This window comes from Panthera uncia, chromosome A2 (genome assembly GCF_023721935.1).
Source record: "Panthera uncia isolate 11264 chromosome A2, Puncia_PCG_1.0, whole genome shotgun sequence".
In the NCBI taxonomy this organism is placed as follows: Eukaryota; Metazoa; Chordata; class Mammalia; order Carnivora; family Felidae; genus Panthera; species Panthera uncia.
The window spans coordinates 101,188,962-101,215,770 of record NC_064816.1 but is presented as its reverse complement, the minus strand read 5'-3'; the positions used below and the strand labels follow the sequence as shown (position 1 = coordinate 101,215,770).

At 35.7% G+C, this 26,809-nt stretch overlaps 1 protein-coding gene across 1 annotated transcript in view; it reads left to right on the top strand.

Moving 5' to 3' along the window:
• Positions 1-26,809, top strand: part of VWDE (von Willebrand factor D and EGF domains) — a 77,113-nt gene that overhangs the window by 34,716 nt on the left and 15,588 nt on the right. The window contains exons 12-21 of the mRNA XM_049641555.1: positions 376-1,337; positions 3,587-3,723; positions 7,412-7,567; positions 7,692-7,796; positions 9,613-9,727; positions 15,859-16,109; positions 17,191-17,410; positions 18,931-19,068; positions 22,925-23,062; positions 25,348-25,917. Coding sequence (XP_049497512.1) covers positions 376-1,337; positions 3,587-3,723; positions 7,412-7,567; positions 7,692-7,796; positions 9,613-9,727; positions 15,859-16,109; positions 17,191-17,410; positions 18,931-19,068; positions 22,925-23,062; positions 25,348-25,917 — 2,792 coding nt within the window. The remainder of the gene's footprint in view (positions 1-375; positions 1,338-3,586; positions 3,724-7,411; positions 7,568-7,691; positions 7,797-9,612; positions 9,728-15,858; positions 16,110-17,190; positions 17,411-18,930; positions 19,069-22,924; positions 23,063-25,347; positions 25,918-26,809) is intronic.

The following is a 26,809-nucleotide window of genomic DNA, read 5'->3' as shown; positions in this document are numbered from 1 at the left end:
GTGAGGGTGACATGGGGGCGCCTGGGTGGCTCAGTCACTAAAGCATCTGATTTCATCTCAGGTCATGATCTCGCGTTTTGTGAGTTCTAGCCCCTCATTGGGCTCTGTGCTGACAGGTCAGAGCCTGGCCTGCTTTGGATTCTGTGTCTCCCCCTCTCTGTGCCCCTCCCATGCTCATGCTCTGTTTCTCTCTGTCTCTCAATAAGAAATAAACATTAAAAAAAAATTAAAAAATAAATAAATGAATGGTGACACAGTATTCTGCGGGTTTTTGTTTTTGTTTTTGTTTTGTTTGTTTGTTTGTTTTTCAACACATTACTGAGAAAAAAATGTTCTTGTCCAAATTACTATTCTTTTCTCTTTTGCACTTGGAAGGATTTTGCCAGGGAAAAGCATGTTTGACACAATGCCAATTTCTCCGCCATCATCTGGAAAACAATCCTATTGTAGCTGCTCTCTGGCTAATTCATTATATCCTTCTGATCACCTGGACAGTGTTTCTCAACCAGAGATTGTTTCAGGTTGCAGAGATCTCAAACATGTCAAATTCTCTTTCCTGATACCAGAACTAGATGTCACTTCTGAATATATTAATTCAGAAGCTCTTACCAGAGGGATAAATGAGTATGCATTTGAAGAAAATAATTTGAATTTCTTTCCTCAAGAAAAAAAGCACGTGAACCTAACCAAACTGGACTTAGATTTACAAACACATCCTGGAAATGAAAAACAACACACACCAAACACTTCGGACAATGGGAAACAGACCCAGGACCAGGGTAGCCGCAGCCAAGAGATGAGGTGGGATCCACAAAACAGATGGAAACGGCAAAACATAAATTATGAGTTTCTTCCTATGTTTGCTTTACGAAGTCTCAGCCAAAGTGACCTAGAAGAATTCACTTATTTCTTCCCTGAGGACCATTCTGAGGATGTCCACCAAGAGTTTGTCCCTACGTGGCCCACACCCTCTGGTCTCACTGAATACAGCACCTTGGCACTGTGCCAGCAGACTCTTGGTAACTCCAGCATAGGAAGACACTGTCTTGCCTTTCTGGGCAAGAGCCTAGACATTGCTATAGATATGTGCATTAAGGATGTTCTCCTAAAAGATGATCTTAGCTGGACAGAAGCAGCTGTGGCTCTTTTAGAAAATGAATGTGAAAGGAGAATTTTGGAAGAGGGGAAATACAACACAGAAGAATATGGCAAGTCAATTGAAGACGTTCTCTCAGTACTAAAATGCCCCAATTTATGCAGTGGCAATGGGCAGTGTATGGAATGGGGATGTGTATGTTCCCCAGGCTTTAGTTCCTATGATTGCAGTGATTCCCATGGTGAGTAAGTACCCTCCAACTTTGATATTGTGTATGTCATTTGATTATGAAAACTTATTTGTTCTCTCTTACCTTCTGTATTTTGACAGGGTTCCTTCAGATTATGTTGGGAAAAGAATGTAAATTATATTAAGCAATACTATTAGTAATAATTCTTCCAAAGTGTCTCATCTTACTTATAGTGAAAGCTGGGGTACTGATAATAGCCTATAAAGCACAATATGTTCAGGCATACCATATATCTTCAAACTCATCCCCTACAACTAAAACCCTCACTTATTTTACTCCACCCACTTTGGTTTCTGTAACACTAGGTTCTCTTGACCTCAGGGCCTTTGCATACAGTTCATCCCTCTACTGGTAGAGAATCATTATTTCTCTAGAACTCACATTCAGTGTATTTTGAGTACTGTGTTTATAATATTTTACTAATTATACCAATTTGCTTAATATTTTCTCTAACCCATCTACGTGGCACAAACTATTTTGTATCTCAGTATATAAGAGAAAGAAATTTCTAAAAGTCAATTGGATTTCATTAGCTATTAAACCAGTAACTCCTGATTTTCCTTCTACCCCCACCATCCTGCCCTTTTCCATCTCACTAAATGTAAACTTCACTCCTCTGATTGTTCATGTTAAAAACTTGTAGTCATTTTGGCTTCTCATTTTTTTTTTCATGCCTCGTGTTTTAGTAGCAAATCCAGCTCTAGATTTGAAGAATTTCATCTCTTTCCCTGCAATAACTTAGTCCAAGCTACTATTATATCTCACCTGGGTTATTATAGATTCTCTCAAAGTTTATTTTGCATATAACAGCTAAAGAGATCCCTTTGAAATGATAGTGAGATCACAGAACTCTTGCTTAAATGCCTCTAATGGCTCTCTCTCTCTCCTTCTGAGTAAAATCCACATTCCCTACCATGGTCTAGAAGACCCTATGCAGTCTGAACCTCCTCTCTCACTGAACTCATCTACCATTCTCTCCATAGTTCACTGCTCCCCAGTGTTCTTAAGTGGTTGCTTTGCTGTTTGTCAAAGAGGCCAAGCCTGCTCCCACCTCAGGATCTTTGAATTACTTTCCCTTTCACAGGAGCATTCTTCCAATTCATAGATTCCTGATCAACTTCCTTCTCTTCTCTGTTCAAATATCATATTATTTCAGACTTCTTCCAAAGTCTTTCAAAATAAAGTAGTTTTCTTCACACAATCACATAGTCTTTATCTCACTTAATATAGTTAGTACATATGTTTTCTCCATAGTCTTGAAAACATTTGTGTGATACACTTTATATTTATTTTTCATTTTTTTTTGTCCTCCCATATTAGAATGTAAATTATATGAAGGCAGGAACTTGTTCTCTTTACATAGAGAAACCTAGTATTCAGTACCTAGAATAACATATGGAAAAGTAGAAATTCTTCAGTAAACATTTGTTGAATATGAAAGAATAAACAAATGTTTTTTTTTAATTTCCATAAGCATTTTTAGTGTTCTGAGTATACAATTTATGATTTTATATTCTCCTGCTAGTAAAGTTATATTCACTTACATTTTGCCAGTACTTAGAGGACTCAGTTACTTTCATATGCTGCATTTATCTATTTTGACAACCAGATCTTGCTGGTACACATGATGTGTGATCTTACCAAGACCAGAACCAAAGATATAACTGTATGAAAATCAGTTAACTCTGACTACTAGGAGAATTTTTTTCTCCTCTGATTGAAAGTACACTTAAGATTATGGTGGCATGTAAGATAGCAATAATACATAAAAACATTAATAACATTTTCATAAAATTTTGGTAATTCTTCTGTTTAAATTAAGATTTTTTTTTTAAATATTAATGTATTACATTGCTAATTACACTATTTTATTGCAGAAGTATTTTTCTATAACCCACCTCTATGGCACAAACCAAAATGGCAAAAACAAAACACAGGCCATTGTAGTAGTAATTTGCTAATACTTGTAAATAATTGGTATTAAACATTATTAAAACATCAATTAAATCTGTGTATTTGGGCACTGGTAGTATCTTTAATGCTGTTGTTATTGGCTTGATGGTAAGTGACACTTTTTTAAATACCAGGTTACTCTTAATATTTAATAGTTTAATTAAGGTACTTATATTTGGTTAGACTTCAAAATATTATTTTCCATATGCTTTTAATTTGGACCTTGCAAATAATTAGTTTATTTTTATGGATTTTTGTCCATTTTGTTTTATCACTTTTGTCCAAAGACAAGGCTCCTGAAATTATAGGACTTGGGAATGCTGGATTCTGTAATATTCGAAAATATAATTGTATGACAGTGAGAGTGTTTGGTCAAGGCTTCAAAGAATTACCTTCAACTAAATGTGAAGTTACTAAACTGCAGGTATGTTAATTATAGTGTTGAAAAACAACTAAGTTTATGAGTTATTCAGATTAATTTTTTCTTGGATTAATTTGGTCTATCAGTTAACAACATAATCCCAAAGGATGTCAAATCCACAGAGAGCTCAATAAGAATATGGTTACATTGCTTAACCTTAAAGTTTCTTTCCTATTCATTAACCATATTAAAATATTTTCTATAATTTTTATTACAGTATTGGCTCACTATTCCAGTCATAATAAGAAATTAAAGTAATATTAAGCTTGATATGTAAGCTTCTGCATTTATTAAAATGTAAAACCACAACAAATAGAGATCATTTTTGCCCAAGACAAATCTGTATGACTTAGGGGATGTAGAGATATGAACAATTCCCTTTTACCAAACAAAAAGTGAAGATTAATTGCACTCATCCTTTATATTTCCCTTACTATGGATTTCAAAATAAAAATAGTGTTTTTCTTTCTTGGGGCTACAAACGACAGACATAATGACTCAGTTTGAACATTGGTATATCAAGCTATATCTTATTTTGATGATTATTTATCATCAATCATTGGTCTTCCTTTTCTTTATTCAAGTGGATTTTTATTTTAAGGAAAGCCCTTTGAAAATACTGGGGTAAGCTGAAAACTTAAAACAGAAAATCACATTTTAGCATTCTTTATACTTTTTCTCTAAATTGCTAAAGCTAAATGTGATCCTGGGATTGAGAATTTAAGGAGGAAATAACTTTTGTGTCTGTCTTTTTCAAAGAATTATACAAGAAAAATATTCTTATTTCAGGATTTTTTGAGTAGAGCTTTTCTAATAATGAGCCATGAAATATTTTAATCCCAATGAAAAAATAAGACACACAATGGAAAATGGAATGTATGCATAATTTTATTCACTTCAGTATTCCTCAAGAGACTAGACATTATACTGTTTGTGGCAGAATAAATCAAATGACAATTAAGTTATTTGCCAAAAAGTTTTATAGGTCTGTATTCTCTTGGAAAGTACATTTTGTACTTACTTTCAGATGTATTATTTGCTGTGATATTATTCTCATACGACTTTTTTCTAAATATCTGACAAATAAAGAGCACACTATGAAATTCTCTAACACGCTATACAGAACTAGAGAAAGAAAATATATATGTTCACTAGCCAGTGCCAAACTTACTTATATTTTTGCACCCTGTTCAGGATGTTTATTTCATTTGTAATACCATTCAGTTTATTTTTGAGTATTTGTATTCTGCTTTAAATTTCCTCCACAGTTTACTTGATTTTAGTTATTTATTTGGAAAGTAAGCAAAAAAATCATGGTTCTGGGAGTTGGTGCCGTACGGAAGATTCACACAGAAAAATATCACTGTCTTTTCATCTATACTGCTCTGTCCATTACCCTTTCTTTCCATTCCATTCCCATCTATCCCTGGAGGTATCCACTCTCATTATTTTCTGGTTTGTCCTTACTGCATTTCTCTTGCACAAAGGAACAGATGAATCCCTTCTTTTATTACATGAAAGGTAGCATATTATGGCTGCTCTTTTCTACTTTTGCAATAGTAATTTTACACGTTTTTATCTGGAGATCCAAGCACCCAATCCTTTCTTTCACTTTCTGCCTCTACGAAAAGCAGCCAGAACTTTACAGAATCCAGTTTTTAAATACTTGTAAGATTAAATTCAAGTAGCTTTCCCAGAAATGAATGGTCCTTTGTGATCCAGCTCCTGTCTATTTTTGTAACCTTGAACCGCCTGCATACACTATACTAAAATCTCATGCTGTCTCATGCATCCCTCCCTTTTCACTTGCTCCTCCCTCCAGCCTCACTGAAGTGTAGTCTCTCCAATTCTGCTCCAGGTGTCCAAACGGCAGTCTCCTCTTCTACTTTCAGGGAGAAAAGCCTCCCTTGACCGTGATAGACACAATGGATGCTTTCTCTCTCACTGAACTTAACTTGAATCTTGGTTATAGCAGTATTAAAATTGTTTTGTCTGTCCTTTCCTCTGTGATCTTTCTTCATCAGGAAATTCTCAGCACATGTAGGTACTCTCAAAATATTGATGAATGGAAAATAAATATAACTCCATTTATTCCTTATTTGGGGTTGGCTTCTCCAAACAGGAGGGGAAATGATTTCTGGACTTGGCTGGAATCTTGTTTCAATACACAAAACGCTGTATCCATCTAAGTGTCCTTATCATGACTACTCTGAAACACTGTTGTCAGTCCCCCTCTGCAGTCCCCCTCCGCTAGAGAGAAACCACTGATCTGTTTGGCCAGACTGTACATACCCCCCTCAAACATGGAGATTTGTACTGTGGCCTACTCCTTCAATCCTCAGATCTTAAGATACTTCCTGCTAGCCACAGATGAGCATGTTCTTACCTTCCTTTCCTTCTCCTGCAGACTCACAATACTGAAGCATCAACATGGTCCTTGACCATTTCTGAGCAATTGAAAACATTATACAGTTATAAACTTAAAAGAAAAATCTAAGTCAAAATATTGGCAATAAAATATATCCTTTTAGCTTTCTATGTAGTTACCAGTACCTAGAAAATTCTTCCGGCTTTTCCTCTTTAGATCATTTTAATACTAAATACATTTTAATACTAAATGTATTTAGTACATTTAGTAATTTAATACATTTAATACCAATACATTTTAATACTAAAAAATTATACTTTAAGTGTAGATTAAATATGATATGCCACTGAGTTATTAAATAGAGTAAACCAGTTAGAATTTAGTTTCAAGTTATATAGATTCATTTGAATTACCTTAATCAAAAATAGGATTTATTATTAAGGTAGTGTGCTTTTCACAAAATCAGGGTAAGAATGTAATTGCTGAATTCTCAGGAACAACTTGAATTTGGGACTTGAACACCACGAAGACTCAGTATATCTGAATTTGTGTGTGTGTGTGTGTGTGTGTGTGTGTGTGTGTATGTATGTGTGTGTGTGTATGTATCTGTCTGTCTCAGTTCTGCTTTTCTCTGTGGGCTTCATTTTTCCCTTTTACTGTATACTAGCCTCCTACACATAGTGAAAAATACAGCCACCCACATCTCCATTACTTTTTATCTTGCACGTGAAGCTACCAGAAGCATACTGGCCCAGTATCCCCTCTGGTATAAAGTTGAAACATTCCAAATAATCAAAGCATTGACTCAGCTTAGATACACCCCCAGAGCAATCAAGCATAGCCAGGAAGATGGGTCATGTAAAAACATGAGAAGGTCCTGAGAACCATATGGATGGAGGACCGACAGAGCAATTTCAAGTAAAAGTAGAAGTTTAAGAGCTTTTGCAGAAGAAATGAGAGAGTTTCTGGGCAGAAAATCAAACCACTGTGTGTCAGCTACATAGTCAAATGTGTTTCCTCTTGCTACAAAACTCATTACTTGGCGATTCATTATACATGACCAATATTGATAACTTCTTTGATTTACACCTGTAAGAAATGCATGAGGCATTAGAACCAGTTTACGTCTAATTAAGGTATATATGGTTTATATTATTCTGGATAAAATTCACTATTGATGTCAGTTTTATTACTTCATTCATTATATATTCCATTATACCAGCCATGCATTTTTTAAGATTTATATTTTGATTATATGTAGTTTATTAGCAAGGAATTTCCATAATTAAACAGAAGTTAATTGCTTTCTTATTATGCCTTTAGTATAATAGCAGTAATTGGGTCCTTGGAAAAGCTGTCTACACGCATATTGTTTTTCAAAATAGCAGAACTATTGATTGTCAGCTGCCCCCTGATGTTCAGCAGTCTGATACCTTAGATCTGATGGGTGAGAAGCCAATTGCGAAGTGGCAGTTAAAGGTAAAAAAGAAAAGACAGTCTCATATTTATTAATAAAGTAAATATTTATGTATTAAAATTTCATAATGAATTTATGAAGCCACATTTAGAACAAATTATCTTATTATAAAACTGCATCTTACAGGTATCTAATGATGGTTACAGGTTCAGTAATCCCAAAATAATGATCATCTATGATGGGGCTTGTCAACTTTGTGGTCTCTATGGAAAAGACTCATGTACTATAAAGGTAAGCAGTTTTTCACTTATTTTCACATTTACATGGTAAGTATTTTCATTTCCCATGCTATTGGCATATTAAAGGCATATTAGTTGTTTTCACCTTCATATCAGAAATACTAATAGAGAAAAGCCTTCCTCAAGTTTATATGAGGTTAACTGAAATTGTTACTCTGCCAGTAACTCTTGGTGAAATGGCAAGGAGATTTCTGCCTCTAATGTTTTCAAGTGGCTGGTTATTTATTTCTTAAAAAAAATTAAAAGGGGAGGTTCAGATTGAATTTTAACTCCTACTACATTCCTTTTAAAAAGTAATAAAGATTTTCCAGTTAGATGTCTCTCTGCTCGTGCCTAATCTTCTTTGTGGCAAATGACATGCATTTTGATGGAGCTTGTAAAATGTGTAAGGCTACCACTTTTATAGGGAGTGTGTGTGTGTGTGTGTGTGTGTGTGTGTGTGGCAAATAAATTCATTGAACCATGCAATTATCTACTTACGAGATTACAGAACACCCCAGCCTGAGCTGAATCCTCACAGCCACACCCTCTTAATCTATGTGCAGTCTGTTGGGTTTATCACCATATCTTTCTCATATGCCAGTTGCTGATTTAATACATACCATGGAAGTAATATTACTTGGCTATTCAAAATTGAGAAGCATATCAAATAATATTTATGTAGATAAAAATGAAAAGTATCATTATTTTGAATTTTAAATCTTTTTTTTTCCCTTGAGATTAGCAATTAGATCATGTCAGTAAAAAGTTTCTGGGGTTTTTAAATTACTTTTTAAATTTTTTTAATGTTTTATTTAGTTTTTGAGAGAGAGAGAGAGAGAGAGAGAGAGACAGAGCACAAGCAGGGGAGGGACAGAAAGAGATGGAGACACAGAATCTGAAGCAGGCTCCAGGATCTGAGCTGCTAGCACAAAGCCCAAAGCGGGATTCGAACTCAAACCACAAGATGACCTGAGCTGAATTCAGATGCTCAACAGACTGAGCCACCCAAGTGCCCTAGAAGTTTCTGTTTTTACAAAGTTGTTTGATTTTTATTTTCCCCTAAATATTCTGTTTCCACATGTTTTACAGTAAGTACTTTTAAAATTTTGTAATTCAAAATTGTTTTACATTGTTGCGAATGTTCTGTTCTTATTTTTGTGCAGTGTTCCAAGTGACATCAAAGGAGATTACATTAAATGGGCAAAGCTTATATATGCTGAACAAAATTTGGTCTTCTTCCCAGGTTGAAAATTATTGCTACATTTAAAATTATTTTTTTGCAGATCAGCCTCTCTTTCCACTATTTTGTATAAGGATATCCATTGTCAAGTGTGCATCATTATGCCAAGGTTCTGGTTCAGTTTTGCTCTGTTCAGAGGACATAGTGGGATCCTAGAGGAAGGGAAAATAGCTATAAACATATGTGTTTCTGTAAGATGAGCAAGGGGAAAAAATTGTTTCATTTCTTTATAAATAGAGCACTTCAGCCTGACTTAGCAGTAAGAAAGACCAGAAGAAAACACAGATTGTCTTCCATGTTATTTATAAGCTAAAATTCTACACAGAGATACAGCTGTATGTATTTTCTTATTCCTTCCCTATTGATCAGTTCCACGGGCAATTAAACAAAAAGGAAATGATTTGTTTTCTAACATACATTTATGATTAGGACACATGAAAAAATGTTTCCTAAGCAAAACAGACTTATAACATGCTTACCCTGGATTGATCAACATATATGATGCTATCTTTCTATGTACATTTTTTCCTAAACACTAACTCTAACGGTATCCTAATTGCTTTCCTCTTTTTAAAACTTCCATTAGGAAAATGTTTGCATTATCGATGGGCTCTGCTACATTGAAGGAGATAAAAATCCTACCAGCCCTTGTTTGATTTGTAGACCAAAAATTTCAAAATTTACTTGGTCATTTTTAGAAAGTAAGTTATTCTTTATTAATACAAATATTTCCTCTACAAGATAATTTTTAAGTGATTTTTAAGACACGAGTTACATAAATGTGTTTAAGATGAACACTGTGCTTTATTTAGCATCTTTCCTAACTGCATGATTTACTTTGCTTGAACGTAATACAAGATGACATGTTATTTTATGTAATTTCCGTGATTATACTATAATAGGGTATGGGATTTTCCTTTCAGTATTTGATCCTGAAAGCAAATGTGAATTATTAATGGAAGAAATCAGAATGATTAATTCAGCTACACACAGTTTGTACAAGTCATACAGCTACCAGCAGAATGGCCACTATGTAAACACATAAAACGTCCATCACTGAAGGTTGGTGGGTTTAGTGGAAAGAAGACATTACTTTGAGACCAAAAGCAAAGCTCTATATCCTGCTCTTAGCCTTCTTTTCTGTTTTGTGACAAGGCATTTCGCTATTTAAATTCCAAAGGCTATGCATTCATCACCTGTTAAATGAGATTATCTGGATTCAATAACCTATTAAGTGCCTTCCAGCCCTACCATTCTGGGACCTCATGAGTATAATAGTGGGTACAGATAATGTCTGGATACTTTGTTCCACCCCCAAAACCACCCCAAATCATAGTTATGTGTCGTATAACGTCTTCACTTTCTTTTTTTTTTTTCTCCCTTCCCCTCCCCCATGGGTTTCTGTTAAGTTTCTCAGGATCCACATAAGAGTGAAAGCATATGGTATCTGTCTTTCTCTGTATGGCTTATTTCACTTAGCATGACACTCTCCAGTTCCATCCATGTTGCTACAAAGGGTCATATTTCATTCTTTCTCATTGCCACATAGTACTCCATTGTGTATATAAACCACAATTTCTTTATCCATTCATCAGTTGATGGACATTTAGGCTCTTTCCATAATTTGGCTATTGTTGAGAGTGCTGCTATAAACATTGGGGTACAAGTGCCCCTATGCATCAGTACTCCTGTATCCCTTGGGTAAATTCCTAGCAGTGCTATTGCTGGGTCATAGGGTAGGTCTATTTTTAATTTTTTGAGGAACCTCCACACTGTTTTCCAGAGTGGCTGCACCAGTTTGCATTCCCACCAACAGTGCAAGAGGTTCCCGTTTCTCCACATCCTCTCCAGCATCTATAGTCTCCTGATTTGTTCATTTTGGCCACTCTGACTGGCGTGAGGTGATATCTGAGTGTGGTTTTGATTTGTATTTCCCTGATGAGGAGCAATGTTGAGCATCTTTTCATGTGCCTGTTGGCCATCCGGATGTCTTCTTTAGAGAAGTGTCTATTCATGTTTTCTGCCCATTTCTTCACTGGGTTATTTGTTTTTCTGGTGTGGAGTTTGGTGAGCTCTCTATAGATTTTGGATACTAGCCCTTTGTCCGATATGTCATTTGCAAATATCTTTTCCCATTCCGTTGATTGCCTTTTAGTTTTGTTGGTTGTTTCCTTTGCTGTACAGAAGCTTTTTATCTTCATAAGGTCCCAGTAGTTCATTTTTGCTTTTAATTCCCTTGCCTTTGGGGATGTGTCAAGTAAGAAATTGCTACAGCTGAGGTCAGAGAGGTCTTTTCCTGCTTTCTCCTGTAGGGTTTTGATGGTTTCCTGTCTCACATTCAGGCCCTTTATCCATTTTGAGTTTATTTTTATGAATGGTGTGAGAAAGTGGTCTAGTTTCAATCTTCTGCATGTTGTTGTCAAGTTCTCCCAGCACCATTTGTTAAAGAGACTGTCTTTTTTTCCATTGGATATTCTTTCCTGCTTTGTCAAAGATGAGTTGGCCATACTTTTGTGGGTCTAGTTGTGGGGTTTCTATTCTATTCCATTGGTCTATGTGTCTGTTTTTGTGCCAATACCATGCTGTCTTGGTGATTACAGCTTTGTAGTAGAGGCTAAAGTCTGGGATTGTGATGCCTCCTGCTTTGGTCTTCTTCAAAATTACTTTGGCTATTCGGGGACTCTTGTGGTTCCATATGCATTTTAGGATTGCTTGTTCTAGTTTTGAGAAGAATGCTGGTGCAATTTTGATTGGGATTGCATTGAATGTGTAGATAGCTTTGGGTAGTATTGACATTTTGACAATATTCATTCTTCCAATCCATGAGCACGGAATGTTTTTCCATTTCTTTATATCTTCTTCAATTTCCTTCATAAGCTTTCTATAGTTTTCAGCATACAGATCTTGTACATCTTTGGTTAGATTTATTCCTAGGTATTTTATGCTTCTTGGTGCAATTGTGAATGGGATCAGTTTCTTTATTTGTCTTTCTGTTGCTTCATTGCTAGTGTATAAGAATGCAACTGATTTCTGCACATTGATTTTGTATCCTGCAACTTTGCTAAATTCATGTATCAGTTCTAGCAGACTTCTGGTGGAGTCTATCGGATTTTCCATGTATAATATCATGTCATCTGCAAAAAGTGAAAGCTTGACTTCATCTTGCCAATTTTGATGCCTTTGATTTCCTTTTGTTGTCTGATTGGTGACGCTAGAACTTCCAACACTATGTTAAACAACAGCAGTGAGAGTGGACATCCCTGTCGTGTTCCTGATCTCAGGGAAAAAGCTCTCAGTTTTTCCCCATTGAGGATGATGTGAGCTGTGGGCTTTTCATAAATGGCTTTTATGATGTTTAAGTATGTTCCTTCTATCCCGACTTTCTCTAGGGTTTTTATTAAGAAAGGTTGCTGAATTTTGTCAAAGGCCTTTTCTGCATCGATTGACAGGATCATATGGTTCTTATCTTTTCTTTTATTAATGTGCTGTATCACATTGATTGATTTGCGAATGTTGAACCAGCCCTGCATCCCAGGAATGAATCCCACTTGATCATGGTGAATAATTCTTTTTATATGCTGTTGAATTCGATTTGCTAGTATCTTATTAAGAATTTTTGCATCCATATTCATCAAGGATATTGGCCTGTAGTTCTCTTTTTTTACTGGGTCTCTGGTTTAGGAATCAAAGTAATACTGGCTTCAAAAAATGAGTCTGGAAGTTTTCCTTCCCTTTCTATTTTTTGGGACAGCTTGAGAAGTAGGTATTATCTCTGCTTTAAACATCTGGTATAACTCCTGTGGGAAGCCATCTGGTCCTGGACTCTTAATTTGTTGGGAGATTTTTGATGACTGATTCAATTTCTTCGCTGGTTATGGGTCTGTTCAAGCTTTCTATTTCCTCCTGATTGAGTTTTGGAAGCATGTGGGTGTTTAGGAATTTGTCCATTTCTTCCAGATTGTCCAGTTTGTTGGCATATAATTTTTCATGGTATTCCCTGATAATTGCTTGTATCTCTGAGGGATTGGTTATAATAATTCCATTTTCATTCATGATTTTATCTATTTGGGTCATCTCCCTTTTCTTTTTGAGAAGCCTGGCTAGAGGTTTATCAATTTTGTTTATTTTTTCAAAAAACCAACTCTTGGTTTCTTTGATCTGCTCTACAGTTTTTTTAGATTCTATATTGTTTATTTCTGCTCTGATCTTTATGATTTCTCTTCTTCTGCTGGTTTTAGGCTGTCTTTGCTGTTCTGCTTCTATTTCCTTTAGGTGTGATGTTAGATTTTATATTTGGGATTTTTCTTATTTTTTGAGATAGGCCTGGATTGCAATGTATTTTCCTCTCAGGACTGCCTTCACTGCGTCCCAAAGCGTTTGGATTGTTGTATTTTCATTTTCGTTTGTTTCCATATATTTTTTAATTTCTTCTCTAATTGCCTGGTTGGCCCATTCATTCTTTAGTAGGGTGTTCTTCAACCTCCATGCTTTTGGAGGTTTTCCAGACGTTTTCCTGTGGTTGATTTCAAGCTTCATAGCATTGTGGTCTGAAAATATGCATGGTATGATCTCAATTCTTTTATACTTATGAAGGGCTGTTTTGTGACCCAGTATGTGATCCATCTTGGAGAATGTTCCATGTGCACTCGAGAAGAAAGTATATTCTGTGGCTTTGGGATGCAGAGTTCTAAATAGGTCTGTCAAGTCCATCTGATCCAATGTATCATTCAGGGCCCTTGTTTCTTTATTGACCATGTGTCTAGATGATCTATTTATTTCTGTAAGTGGAGTGTTAAAGTCCCCTGCAATGACCACATTCTTATCAATAAGGTTGCTTATGTTTGTAATTGTTTTATATATTTGGGGGCTCCTGTATTCGGTGCGTAGACATTTATAATTGTTAGCTCTTCCTGATGGATAGACCCTGTAATTATTTATAATGCCCTTCATCTCTTGTTACAGCCTTTAATTTAAAGTCTAGTTTGTCTGATATAAGTATGGATACTCCAGCTTTCTTTTGACTTCCAGTGGCATGATAAATAGTTCTCCATCCCCTCACTCTCAATCTGAAGGTGTCCTCCGGTCTAAAATGAGTCTCTTGTAGACAGCAAATAGATGGGTCTTGTTTTTTTATCCATTCTGATACCCTATGTCGTTTGGTTGGCACATTTAGTCCATTTACATTCAGTGTTATTATAGAAAGATATGGGTTTAGAGTCATTGTGATGTCCGTAGGTTTCATGCTTGTAGCAATGTCTCTGGTACTTTGTCTCACAGGATCCCCCTTAGGATCTCTTGTAGGGCTGGTTTAGTGGTGACGAATTCCTTCAGTTTTTGTTTGTTTGGGAAGACCTTTATCTCTCCTTCTATTCTAAATGACAGACTTGTTGGATAAAGGATTCTCGGCTGCATATTTTTTCTGTCCATCACATTGAAGATCTCCTGCCATTCCTTTCTGGCCTGTAATGTCTTCACTTTCTTAACTACAGCTATACATAATTCCATATAATTGTTTCTTCATTCTCTTTCCTCATCCCAAAGACCAAGCAGGCATTATAAAATACAAGATATAATTACTCCCTCCTCCTATCCCCATGTAATTTTAGCTAAGGAATCCTAGAACCTTGTATTTATACAGTGCTTTGTAACATCACTATATATATTATTGTGTATACAAATTTCATTACTGTATTAGACCATTTTTCAGATAATTTATGGTTCAGGTGCAAGACTCATGGGGTGTTATGGGAAGACAGTACAAATTTGGCAAAGAATTAAGTGCAAAAGATAAGGGAAACACAATATAACTTCTGAATTGGTGTCTATGTTTTTAATGGCTTGAGTATGACTGACTCATAATAGATTTACAATGTTCAAGGATTTAAGGAGGCTGGAAAAATCATCTATCCCAATTTCTCATATTGAAGGGTGAGGAAATTAAAACCAGTAAATTGTACAAAGATATGTGATGGCAGAATGGGAGCCAGAACCACGTTCTCTTGGCATCAGTGCTTTGTCGATGCAAGCAGAAAGTGTTTGTGCCCAGTGTGATGAAAAAGCCTATACCTTCCATGTGTTAAGCCAAGGAAGGGGGACATTTTTTAATATGACAATATAAAAAAAGTGTTTTAAAGCATTACTTGAGCGCAAAGGGAGCTTTCTCTGTCCTCTGAAATAACCACCGTTCCATTATGTGAGCTTGGCAATGGGAAATGACTCTGAGGAGCAGAGGATGGCTGTGACTTATATGGCTTCCAGTTCCTACTGGAGAGGCAGGTACAGTGAGGAAAATAAGGTCGGGTGGGGAGGGGGGGGTTAAATGAACAATCCAGTCATGGAGAGTGAAGGGGAAATTAAAGGAGGTGTTGAGGGGAAAGAAAAGCTGAAAAGGGCAGAGGATGAAGAAGAGAGAGTGAAAGAGCAAGCAATGAGTTGGTCAACACCAAGAAATAATTTCAGACAGAAAAGGAGATGCATCCAGTCTGGGAAATGCAGATATGTTTATGTATTTTATGCTGTGTTCAAAGTGCTGTTACACCCTTGTAGCAAAGTTTGAAGTCTTGCACCTGTCAGTTACTTTTAAATTTTCTAAGAATGCAATTGAATTTATTCAGAATATGAAAAGAAAAGAAAAGAGAAAAGAAAAGAAAAGAAAAGAGAAAAGAAAAAAAGGAAAAGAAAAAAGAAAAAGAGCCAGCATAGGTAATGGAAGTTTTAGGGGAGTTTGAAATTCATCAAAATGTTTCAGTCTGAGGTCTTTGCATCATACTTTACTTTCCCTTTTCCTTTTTCTTTATACACAAGTACAAAATAACCTCTTTCTCTTTGACAGACAACCAACCCCCACTGATTCAAATGCCACAAGACAAATTAGAGACATTTTTCGGGGAGAACTTTGTGTTCCAGTTCACGGCTGTCGATCCTGAAGGCTCTGACATCCATTTTGCCTTGGACTCAGGTCCCGAGGGAGCAAATGTTTCTTCTACGGGACTTCTTATGTGGAAAGCAGAGTCCCAAACTCCACAGCAATTCACTCTACTTTTTACCGATGACTGCAATGCTGAAACGAGGCTCACGATTATGGTAATATTTATAATTACGTAAATGCCACTGAATTAATTAACAGTATCAGTAACTATTTGAAACTTAAAATAGAATTCTTCTTGAAGAGGAACTAAATTATTCAACATTTTGTGGAAAATTAAACTGCCAAAATGCTATTTTTGTCAGAATTTAAAATCTTCGGTAGAGTCTCAAGTCCAGAGCACGGATCTATGTGACGAATTCCTAGACCATTTGCTCCTGTACTTAAGTTTACTTAAGTAAAGAATGCATTCATGTCCACCTGTCTGAAATATCTATGATAAACCTAAGATTGAGAATTATACCCTTTCCTTCAAGTGAAGTCATTTTTTTATTGGCTATTCTTTTGATATTATCAGTCACGAGCTATTAATACTGTTTTTGTGCCCTGTATTCACTTGAAATTTGGGACATACTCCCAGAGAAGTAATGGTATGAAGGGCAATTGTGTATTATGTCATGCTAACCAGATAATTCAAATGACTGTTTACTCTCTACAATCTGGGATAAGTCATGTGACTAACTGCTTTGCACCTTAAGGATTTTTTTCCAGTTGTTCCACTTGCATCATAGAAATTGATTATCTTGTAACATTTTACGTTTTTTTTTAATGTTTTATTTATTTTTGAGAGAGAGGGAGACAGAATGTGAGCAGGGGAGGGGCAGAGAGAGAAGGAGACAGAATCCACGAATCAGGCTTCAGGCTCTGAGCTGTCAGCACAGAGCCCGACACAGGGCCCAAACCCATGAACCACGAGATCATGACCTGAGCTGAAGTTGGACACTTAACGGACCGAGCCACCCAGGCACCTGTATCTTGTAACATTTTAAAAAATTATCCATAGCATTTATATTTTGACTATGCTCTTGAAAGTTGGCAAGGTTACCTTATTAAACTATATTTTAAAATACTCTTTTACATTAAATATATATATATATATATATTTTTTTTTTTTCTTTTCAAAACTTGTGATCTGGTCCTACTTCCACCTAAATGTACATGCCTAACACAATTTCTAAGGCATAAACTGAAGATTATTTTACTGAAGAATAAAGCATTTACTTTTTGTTTCTTTTGGAGGTGACTGTGAAGTCTTGTGATTGCTTGAATGGTGGATCATGTGTGTCAGATATTAAATTTCCTCCAGGAAATGGAGTGCACCTGTGTGTCTGCTTGCCTGGCTTTCAGGGCAGTCTTTGTGAAGTGGACGTCACCGAGTGCCAATCAAACCCCTGTGGCCTTGGCAGATGTATTAGTGGTTTTCACAGTTATTCTTGTGTGTGTCCGCCTGAACTCAAAGGTAAGTTTTGGTTCTTCATGAACGAAATTAGTGTGTGAACAAATTAGAAAGGAAAGTTCCTTGGCTTTCCAAGTAATATACAGGTTATTCAAGCATGTGTATCGTCCTAAAGATTTTAATATATGTATTAAAATCTAGTAAAAGTCATCACAAATACATTTGCTACTCATATCCTTCTATTATTGTACATTGCTTATATTTACTCTTACAATTTTGCCAATTTTTTATAATTTTCATGGCAGTATTCTATGTCTGTATTGTACTTTGCAGGTTCTTAAACATTTCTGTCTATATTTGCTAGGTAGAAATATATTTAAGTGTATTACTATGGAAATATAATATGGAAAAATCAAGAAATTTGCCATGAGAAATATAAACATTATCATTTAAGAAAACTTGATAATTCATTAACTTAAAAAGATCATGATACAATGTTAAAGCGAAATGAAAGGAAATATTAGCATGTTTGCTAACTTGTTAATTATCCTGAAAAATTTTATTCTAGAAACCTCAAATAAGTATATGAATGACTTATAATTTTCCAAGGCTTTTTAAGAGTCATACCAATATTTCCTCTAATTTAAACAGATATAAATGTTAAGTAAATATGCAGTTACTGAGCTTATATTTTACTTGAAGGCATCTACTTTAACATTATAATTGAACTAAGCAAGACATTTATTATTTTCTTCAGCATTTTAAAATAAAAATTTTATCAGTTGGGACTGTTGTGCTACAGACTTCATTTGAAACAATTCGTGTTGAGTGCTTCATGGATCTTACTGTAATGGGAGCAGCACTTCATCTCAAAAAACTTTATTGAGGACATACTGACTTTCCTCACATGCTGTAAAATTTTCATGGGTTTTCACAGCTAATGCAGTCACCGCACTGAATAAGCTGTCCTTAAGCTAATTAAGCAATCATTCTACTAACTTTTTTAAAAAAAAATCATTGAGTTTTTTTTAACAAAGTGAGAATTGCTGCTATGATATGGTAATTTTTTGCCTCAGAGTACCAAGGGCCTTCTGTCGTCTTTTTTATAAGGAAAATCTTATGCACTTGAAGGGTCTTATTTAATGTTAAATAGAATCTAATTAATGACTTAAAAAAATTTTTTTAACGTTTTATTTTATGTTTGAGAGAGACAGACAGAGTGTGAGAGGGGGGAGGAACAGAGAGAGAGGGAGACAAAGAATCCAGAGCAGGCTCTGTGCTCTGAGCTGTCAGCACAGAACCCGATGTAGGGCTTGAACTCACAAACGGCAAGATCATGACCTGAGCCAAAGTTGGATGCTCAACTGACTGAGCCACCCAGGTGCCCCTCTAATTGGTGACTTTATACATGCATTCCTCTTAATGTATGACAGTTTTTCTGGAGTTTATGTAAAAGAAGTAAATATACTTTAAGTAAAGTAGAAGTAAAGTACTTTAAGTAAAAGAAATAAAATAAGGAACACTTGATGGGATATACAGTGTTTTTCAAAATAAATTGAACTCTCAATCTGTATTTTGTTTAGGTAAAAATTGCCAGGAAGATGTTGATGAGTGTCAATCCAGACCTTGCTTTCCAGGAGCAGAGTGCTTCAATACCTTTGGCTCCTATCATTGCGGTTCATGTCCAAAAGGATTTTATGGTGATGGAAAGATATGTCATGGTAAAAGTCCCTATTTTCTGCCATGAAATATTTGTTGCTACATTTACTTAATCAAAATCACTCAGTTCTATTACCTCTTTTACTCATGTGTTCATTCAGTATGTATTCACTAAGTGTCATGCATTAAGCTGGATGCAGAGGATGCAAAAATAGGTAAAACATGTCCTCTGACCTAATAGGTTTGAGTGTAATACCAGTATGACATGTAATCACATAGTTTCATATTGTGTTCTGTGTCTTTTGTGAGAAGTGTCTGTAGAGAATAATAGGAATACTACACAGAGAATCGTGTCTACCTAGAGGGATAATGAAAAGTTTTAAAAAGCGAGTGTCATTACAGCTAAATCTGATGTATCCAATCAAGAGAAAGAAAGGCTTTCTAGGCAGAAGAAACATCATGAACAAAGGTGGAGAGATATGTAACATCACAGCACACTTGGCCACTATAAATAATTCAATGTGCTTAAAATATAGAGGGTAAGAGGAACTGCTATAAGAAATGAAGCTAGAGAACTAGCCAGTGGCCAGATCACTGAGAAACTATGAGAAATTTAATAAGATTTATATCGGAGAAGTCTACTCAAGCATAATGGTGGATGGACCACTTATGGGTAAGAGACTATGCAAGCCTGAAGGTGGGAAGAAAAGCTAAGAGAATATTACGAATAAATAGGAAAGATGTAGGGCACCTGGGTGGCTCAGTCAGTTGAGCATCTGACTCTTGATTTTGCCTTGGATCACAATCCCAGAGTCCTGGGATCATGCCCCACATTGGGCTCTGCGCTGAGTGTGGAGACTGCTTGGGATTCTTAATCTCTGTCTATCTATCCGTCTCTCTCTCTCTCTCTCTCTCTCTCTCTCTCTCTTTCTCTTTCTCTCTCTCTCTGCTCCTCTTCCCCCCCACCAAAAGAAAAAAGAAAAAAAAATAGGAAAGATGGGAAGATACTCTGACTTTGGGTGAGGAGGTCATGGTTGAAAGAAACACCAAAGAAGCAAGCTGATTGTCCACGGTCAATGATTGGGATTAGCATGGCGAGGTAAAGAGTTACTAAATTCCAAAAGCTCAGTTTACATGAATGAGTATGTAGAATTGGCATTCACTTTGCTATGCGCTGAATTGTGTGGCCTCAGAATTCATAGGTTGTGTTCCAAACCCCCACTGTGGCTGTATTTGAAGTAAGGAATTAATTGAGGTCATAATGAGGTCATAAGGGAGGATTAGGATCCGATAGCATTAGTATCCTCATAAGAGGAGACACCAGAGAGCTTATTCTCTCTCTCTCTCTCTCTCTCTCTCTCTCTCTCTCTCTCTCTCACTCTCTCTCTCTGCCCTATGAGGACACAGGGAAAAAGTGACTGTCTGGGAGCCAGGAAGAGAGCTCTCACCAAGAACTGAATGGCCCTTCACCTTGATCTTGAACTTGCTACCTGCAGAATAGTAAGAAAATAAATTCCTGTTGTTTAGGACATCCAGTCTATGGTATTTTGTAATGGCAGCCTCAGCTGAGTTAAGACACACACATGAAGAAGTGATTTGCAAGGGGAAAGATAATGAGTTCAGTATGGATACATAGAGATTGAGAAGACTATGGAATATCCAAGTGGAGTTTAGGAGGGAGGATTAAGTTAAAGATACAGGTCTTAGGGTCATCAGTCATGGATAAAATTGCCCAAAGATAACACTAAGAGAAAGAAGGACAAAAAATTGGTGGATATCAACATTTTAAAAGCTTAAAAGAGAAAAGCAAATTATAGAAGACAGTATGAAAGAACTATATTTTGGTATCATTAAGTGAAGAAGACGCCATTTTTTTCCACATAATTTTTTCTTTATTTTCTTTTTTTTTTCAAAATTTTATTTAAATTCTAATTAGTTAACATACAGTGCAATATTCATTTCAGGAGTAGAATTCAGTGATTCATCACTTAACATACAACACCCAGTACTCATCATAACAAATGCCTTCCTTATACCCATCACCCATCTAGCCCATACTCCACCCACATCCCTCCATCCACCCTCAGTTTGTTCTCTATCTTTAAGAGTCTCTTATGGTTTGTTTCCCTCTCTCTTTATTCTTTTCTTCCCCACTCGCCTATTTTCATCTGTTTTTTTCTTAAATTCCATTTATGAGTGAAATCATATGGTATTTATCTTTCTCTGAGTTATTTCGCTTAGCATAACATACTATAGCTCCATCCATGTTGTTGCAAATGGCAATATTTTATTCGTTTTGATGGCTGCATAATATTCCAGTGTGTGTGTGTGGTGTGTGTGTGTGTGTGTGTGTGTTTATACACCACATCTTCTTTATCCATTCATCAGTTGATGGACATTTGGGCTCTTTCCATAGTTTGGCTATTGTTGACAATGCTTCTGTGAACCTTGGGGTGCATGTACCCCCTTTGAATCTGTATGTTTGTATCCTTTGGGTAAATACCTAGTAATGCAATTGCTGGATCATAGGGTAGTTCTACTTTTAACTTTTTTACTAACCTCCACTCTGTTTTCTAGAGTGGCTGCACCAGTGAATAAGACCCCATTTTGATGAAAAACATATATTAGTGATGTAATGTTACTTTGTGCTTCAGATGGAGGTGGGACTATCTAGCCCTGGAGCTAACAGACTTGAGGAGCATAGTGCTGGATGGTAAGGGGAATTCATTAGTAGCTCAGCCACTCACATTTCCCCCTCAATATCCAGTTCCAAATACTCAACCATATCACACCGTTCACTCCATACACTAAAGTGATCTAACATCTGCCTTTTGCAAACAAAGACTCATTCCCTGAATAAAACCTGTATCAAGTGGAATTTAAGAGGAAAGCAAGTTGAACCAAATCCCATTACACATGAGTGACTAGTAAGTTTCTTAACTCTGTCAGAAGCATTTGTGTATTTTAGGAAGATGCTTGTTAATGCAAAATATTTCTTTTATTGTTGGTATTTTTTACTTAGTTTTAAAGTAGGCAACAGAGTCACTGACCATTAAAGTAAATGCAGCACAGTTCTTATTCTTGAGGTTGCTAACGAGAAGAGGAAGGAGACACATAAAAATCAATAGCGTGAAGGACAAAGCTCTGTGGGAGAACACAGATAGATGAAGTTGGGTGGTTGGGTGAGTGTGGTACTATAGGAACATCTGTTAGTCAGATCGGGCTGCCATAACAGAATAGCACAGGCAGGGTGACATCAACAACAGAAATTTGTTTCCTCAGTGTTCTGGAGGCTGGAAATTCAAGATCAGGTTGGTTTCTGACTTTTCTCCTTGGCTGAGATATGGCCACCTTCTCACTGTGTCCTCACAGGTGCAATGCCCCTTGTGGCTCCTGCTCTTCTTAAAAGGACACCAGTCCTAGTGGATTAGGGCCCCATTCATGACTTCATTTAAGCTTAATTACCTCCTTTAAGGTAATATAGTCACATTTAGAGTTAGGGCTTTAACATAAATAAATTTGGGGGTACCCAATTCAATCTATAACCCAAGGATTTGCTGAAGAGGTGAAATTTAAGCTAGTTCTGTAATCTAATTTGCTAAGAGTTCAATCCAGGTGACTTTTTTTTTTTTTTTTTTTTTTTTGAGAGAGAGAGAAAGAGGGAGAGCTCAAAGAGGGGAGGGGGCAGACGAAGAGAGAGAGAGAGAGAGAGAGAGAGAATCTTAAGCAGGCCCCACACTCAACACAGAGCCTTATGCGGGACTTCGGATAATGACCTGAGTGGAAATCAAGAGTTGGATGTTCAACCAACTGAACTACCCAGGTGCTCCCCCCAAGTGACATTTTTATCGTATGTTCTCATTCACAGTGTTTCGGTTTTACAATAGTTTGATCTGTTTTTCACGCATACATTTACAGTTGAAACACAGCTTTTACACAAATCTACAACACATATTGTGGTTCTTACAAGTTCTGATGAAAGTGAAACTAAGGAGAATGATAAAAATGCCATGCAGAGAGAGAGGCGTGTTAAGTCAACAAGCAGAAATGCCTCTAGTAAGTAATGGTCTTAGTTAAAAGCTAATGACAAGTAATACCTCCCATTCATTTTCCAGAACACTAACATTATTTATTTCAGGAACTTTTTTTTATAAAGGTCACCTAAGATTATATAATGTGGTTTACAAATTATTCTTTTTCTTGCTAATCCATTGACTTCTTTGGTTTATATTCTAGAAAAATGATTCATGTTGTATAATGAACAAATGATATTTAAGGTGATCTCAGAGAAGCTTATGGTTGGAAGTGACCATTTTAAAGTTACATTTTATAACTCCCTGGTCGTCCAACATCTGCTCAAACTCTAAATATATTAAGAAGCTCATTATTTCATACAGCCTTTCCTTTTCCATTCTGCTGTCTTTATAAGTCTTGTTTTATTTGATTAATATTCTGATTGTCTTTATAAAGGCCTTACAGATTTTACATTAGCTTTCTTTATGCCTTTGCCTTATGTAACATTAGCTATTCATCTTGTGAGATATCATTGCCCTTGTTTATTTTGCAGAATATCATTGTAGATTACTGCAACATAGGATAGCTGTCTTGATTTTAATTTATTCATACATCCAATTGCCTTACTAAACACTCATATTATGCTATTTTTATAGTTGGGTCTCTTTATTGGTTTTATAAATAGACAATACTTCTTGCCAATTTGTCTCTTCCTCTTACTTTCTCATTATAATAGTATTTACAAGTTAGCCTGTATTTACAACATATCAGCTCTAGACAAATATTATTTATATATTATTCAGTCCTTTCAATAGCTATAGACAGTAACTGTTCTTATTTCCATTTTGCGGAAGTTACTAATCTGTACAGAGCCATAGATGGGTTATCTGTTCAGGCTGATAGACGTTGTAAAAGAAGAGAGATTTGAACCTGAGCAGTCTGACTATAGAGTCTCAGTTCTCAAACTTGGGTCCTCATTGTAATGGCTGGGACCTCCAGTGCAGAGTGTTTAGGCAGGGAATTATTTCTTAAAGGTTTTAATGGAAATTCTTTTCATGTTTCACCATTAAGTATGATACCACAGTAGATTTCTGCTAGAAATCCTTCATCCAGTTGAAGAATTTTCCTTTTATTTGTTGATTTCTCAGAATTCTCTTTAGTTTTAAATTAGAAGTAGTTTTTAAATTTTATCAGTTTTTCAGCATTTATTACTTGCTGCAGTTTCTGTTAATGTTTCCTTAGGCTAACTTTTTTAGAATGTTTTCAACAGAAAATGGGATCAGATCATTTTTTAACATTATTTTACACTGCATTCTTTATTATGTAATGTAATCATATAATTATGTAATATAATTCAATTAGTAGAGATACAAGTTTATTTATCCTGATGTAGTAATCTGTAACCACACTGCTGCATTTGATTTGCTAGTATTTCATTAAATGCTTATGTATTTTAATAAATAATATTGACTCGGCGATTATGCCACTTCATCAAATGTTTTTAAAACTTTCATCTCTTTCTCTGCATTGCAAGAGTTTTGTAAAACAGTCTTTCCTGGATTATTTGGTAATTTTTTTCCATTAGATCATCCTTCCTGGCATCATTTTTGAGGGCGACTTTGGATTATTTTTTTTCCTTTCATGGTAATTGTTCTATCAACTCCTCTATTTTTTCTTCCACCAGTTTAATCATTTGTATTTTGCAAAAAAAAAAAAAAATTTGTTTATCTCATCAAGATCTCAGACTTCTTAGTTTAAAATTATACATAGTATGTTTGTGTAAGTTAAATTTTTCTGGGACACCTGAGTGGCTCAGTTAGTTAAGCATCTAACTCTTGATCTCAGCTCAGGTCTTAATCTCAGGGTCATGAGTTCAAGCCCCGCATTGGACTCCATGCTGGGCATGAAGCCTACTAACATAAAATAAATAAGTAAAATATAATAAAAATTTTCTTCAGATTATCATTATGAGTTGCTCACATGTCCGTTATTGACAACGCTATGCTTTCTTTGCTGTGAGCCTCAGTGTATGAAGTGGTCAATAATGTTTGTTGGCTATTTCTAACTCTTAAATAAAATTATTATTTATTGTTCTTTAACTTTTATAATGTTTAATATTCTATGTTCCTTGTGTATCCAAAAAGATTACAAATCCCTTGAAGGCAGGGTCTGTATGATGACTTCTTATTACCACATTGCTCCTAGTGTAATGGTATACATGCACCAGACATTATGTGAAGGAATGAATTACTTAACGTTAAATATAGTGGGAAGGGCAGAACATTAATAAATGTTACTTACATTTCCTTTTCTTTTTTGGTTGTTAGGTATAAAATTTCCGCCACCATCAACAGATCATTCACTGATTGGTGTGAACTTTACCCACGGTCCTCCTACTGTCAAAAAGTTCTTGGACACAACCAGTGACATCTCACGCTTCTCATTAAAATCAGTTACCTCTCAGATGAATAATTCAGAGAAAGTTATTTCCCATCAGATATCAGGTTTTGAACATGCGGATCATACTATCACTACAAATCTCAGTCTGGAGGAACTGGTAGTTTCTGTGAAACACCCAAGTTCCTTAAGCATTAACCCAAACAGTTCCCATGGTAAAGCAAAGGATGTTATACAGAGTACCATCCAAACAGAGGCAGGGGGGCATAATTCTCAAATCAACAGGTCTGCTCAAGGTTACATGCAATTTAAGGATGAGTTTACATCATCAGTTACTAGAGCCATCACTGTTTTGCCGGAAAAGCCTGGATGGACCAAAATATCAACTTGTGCTGAATCACCTTGTTTTCTTGGTGTTTCCTGTGTGCCAACCGCAGATGGTCGTTTCCGATGTGGACGATGCCCCTTTGGATATTACGGAGATGGTATCAATTGCAGAGGTAGTATGAAAATTCTTTAGAAGATAGAAAGAAGACTAATTAGTTCACATTTAAGTAATTAAGAAGAGATTCTTTTTTATGTATTAATTTCTATTTACTCCATTTATTTCACCAATTTCTATTTATTTATTTATTGTTTGTGTATCCCCTCTTCACATTTCAAAAAAATTAACATGGGTGTTCCTGCATTATTTTTAGAAAGAAAGTTTCTATTATATAGTACTATAAACTATATAATATAGTATAAATATGTTTTTGGGTATCTACTGTGTTCCAAGGTCTATAGAAACATTCTGTATCAATTATGTCATATAATCCATAAAGACTCCATGTACGGAGTGTTATTTTTCCTATCATCCAGATGAGAACACAGAGCCTTAGAGGGCTAACTGACTTTCCTAGCATTAAGCAGCTAAAGAGATAAAATAAGGATGTGAATAACATTGTTGTCTGGGTTCTTTTCATCTCACAGTGGGCATTTAGTACTTTAAATTACTAATTCTGGCATATTTGCTTATTTGCATAAACTATGTTTCTCTGTATTTCTTCCAGCTCTTGAGGAAAAAACAAGTTGGGCATCACTTTAATTTTGAAAGGAGCGTTTACTTCTTTTCATAATTATCAGTATTGTTTTCCTAGATGCAACTCAAATTTTTAGCTTTAACACTGTTGAAGCTATTTTGTGTTGTTATTTTGTTATTATTGTTTTGTGTTGCTTGTGTTTTGATTTGTTTGAGACCAACTTAAGCAATAGAGCTGTTGGGATATCCCCTTGTTGTCAGTATTACTGAGAGGTATGTTTGTTTGTTTGTTTGTTTGTAGGAATAGTGATAATAATGACTTTCAGGACTTATATGTTCGTAATATAAAACTCCATATTAACAACCACATA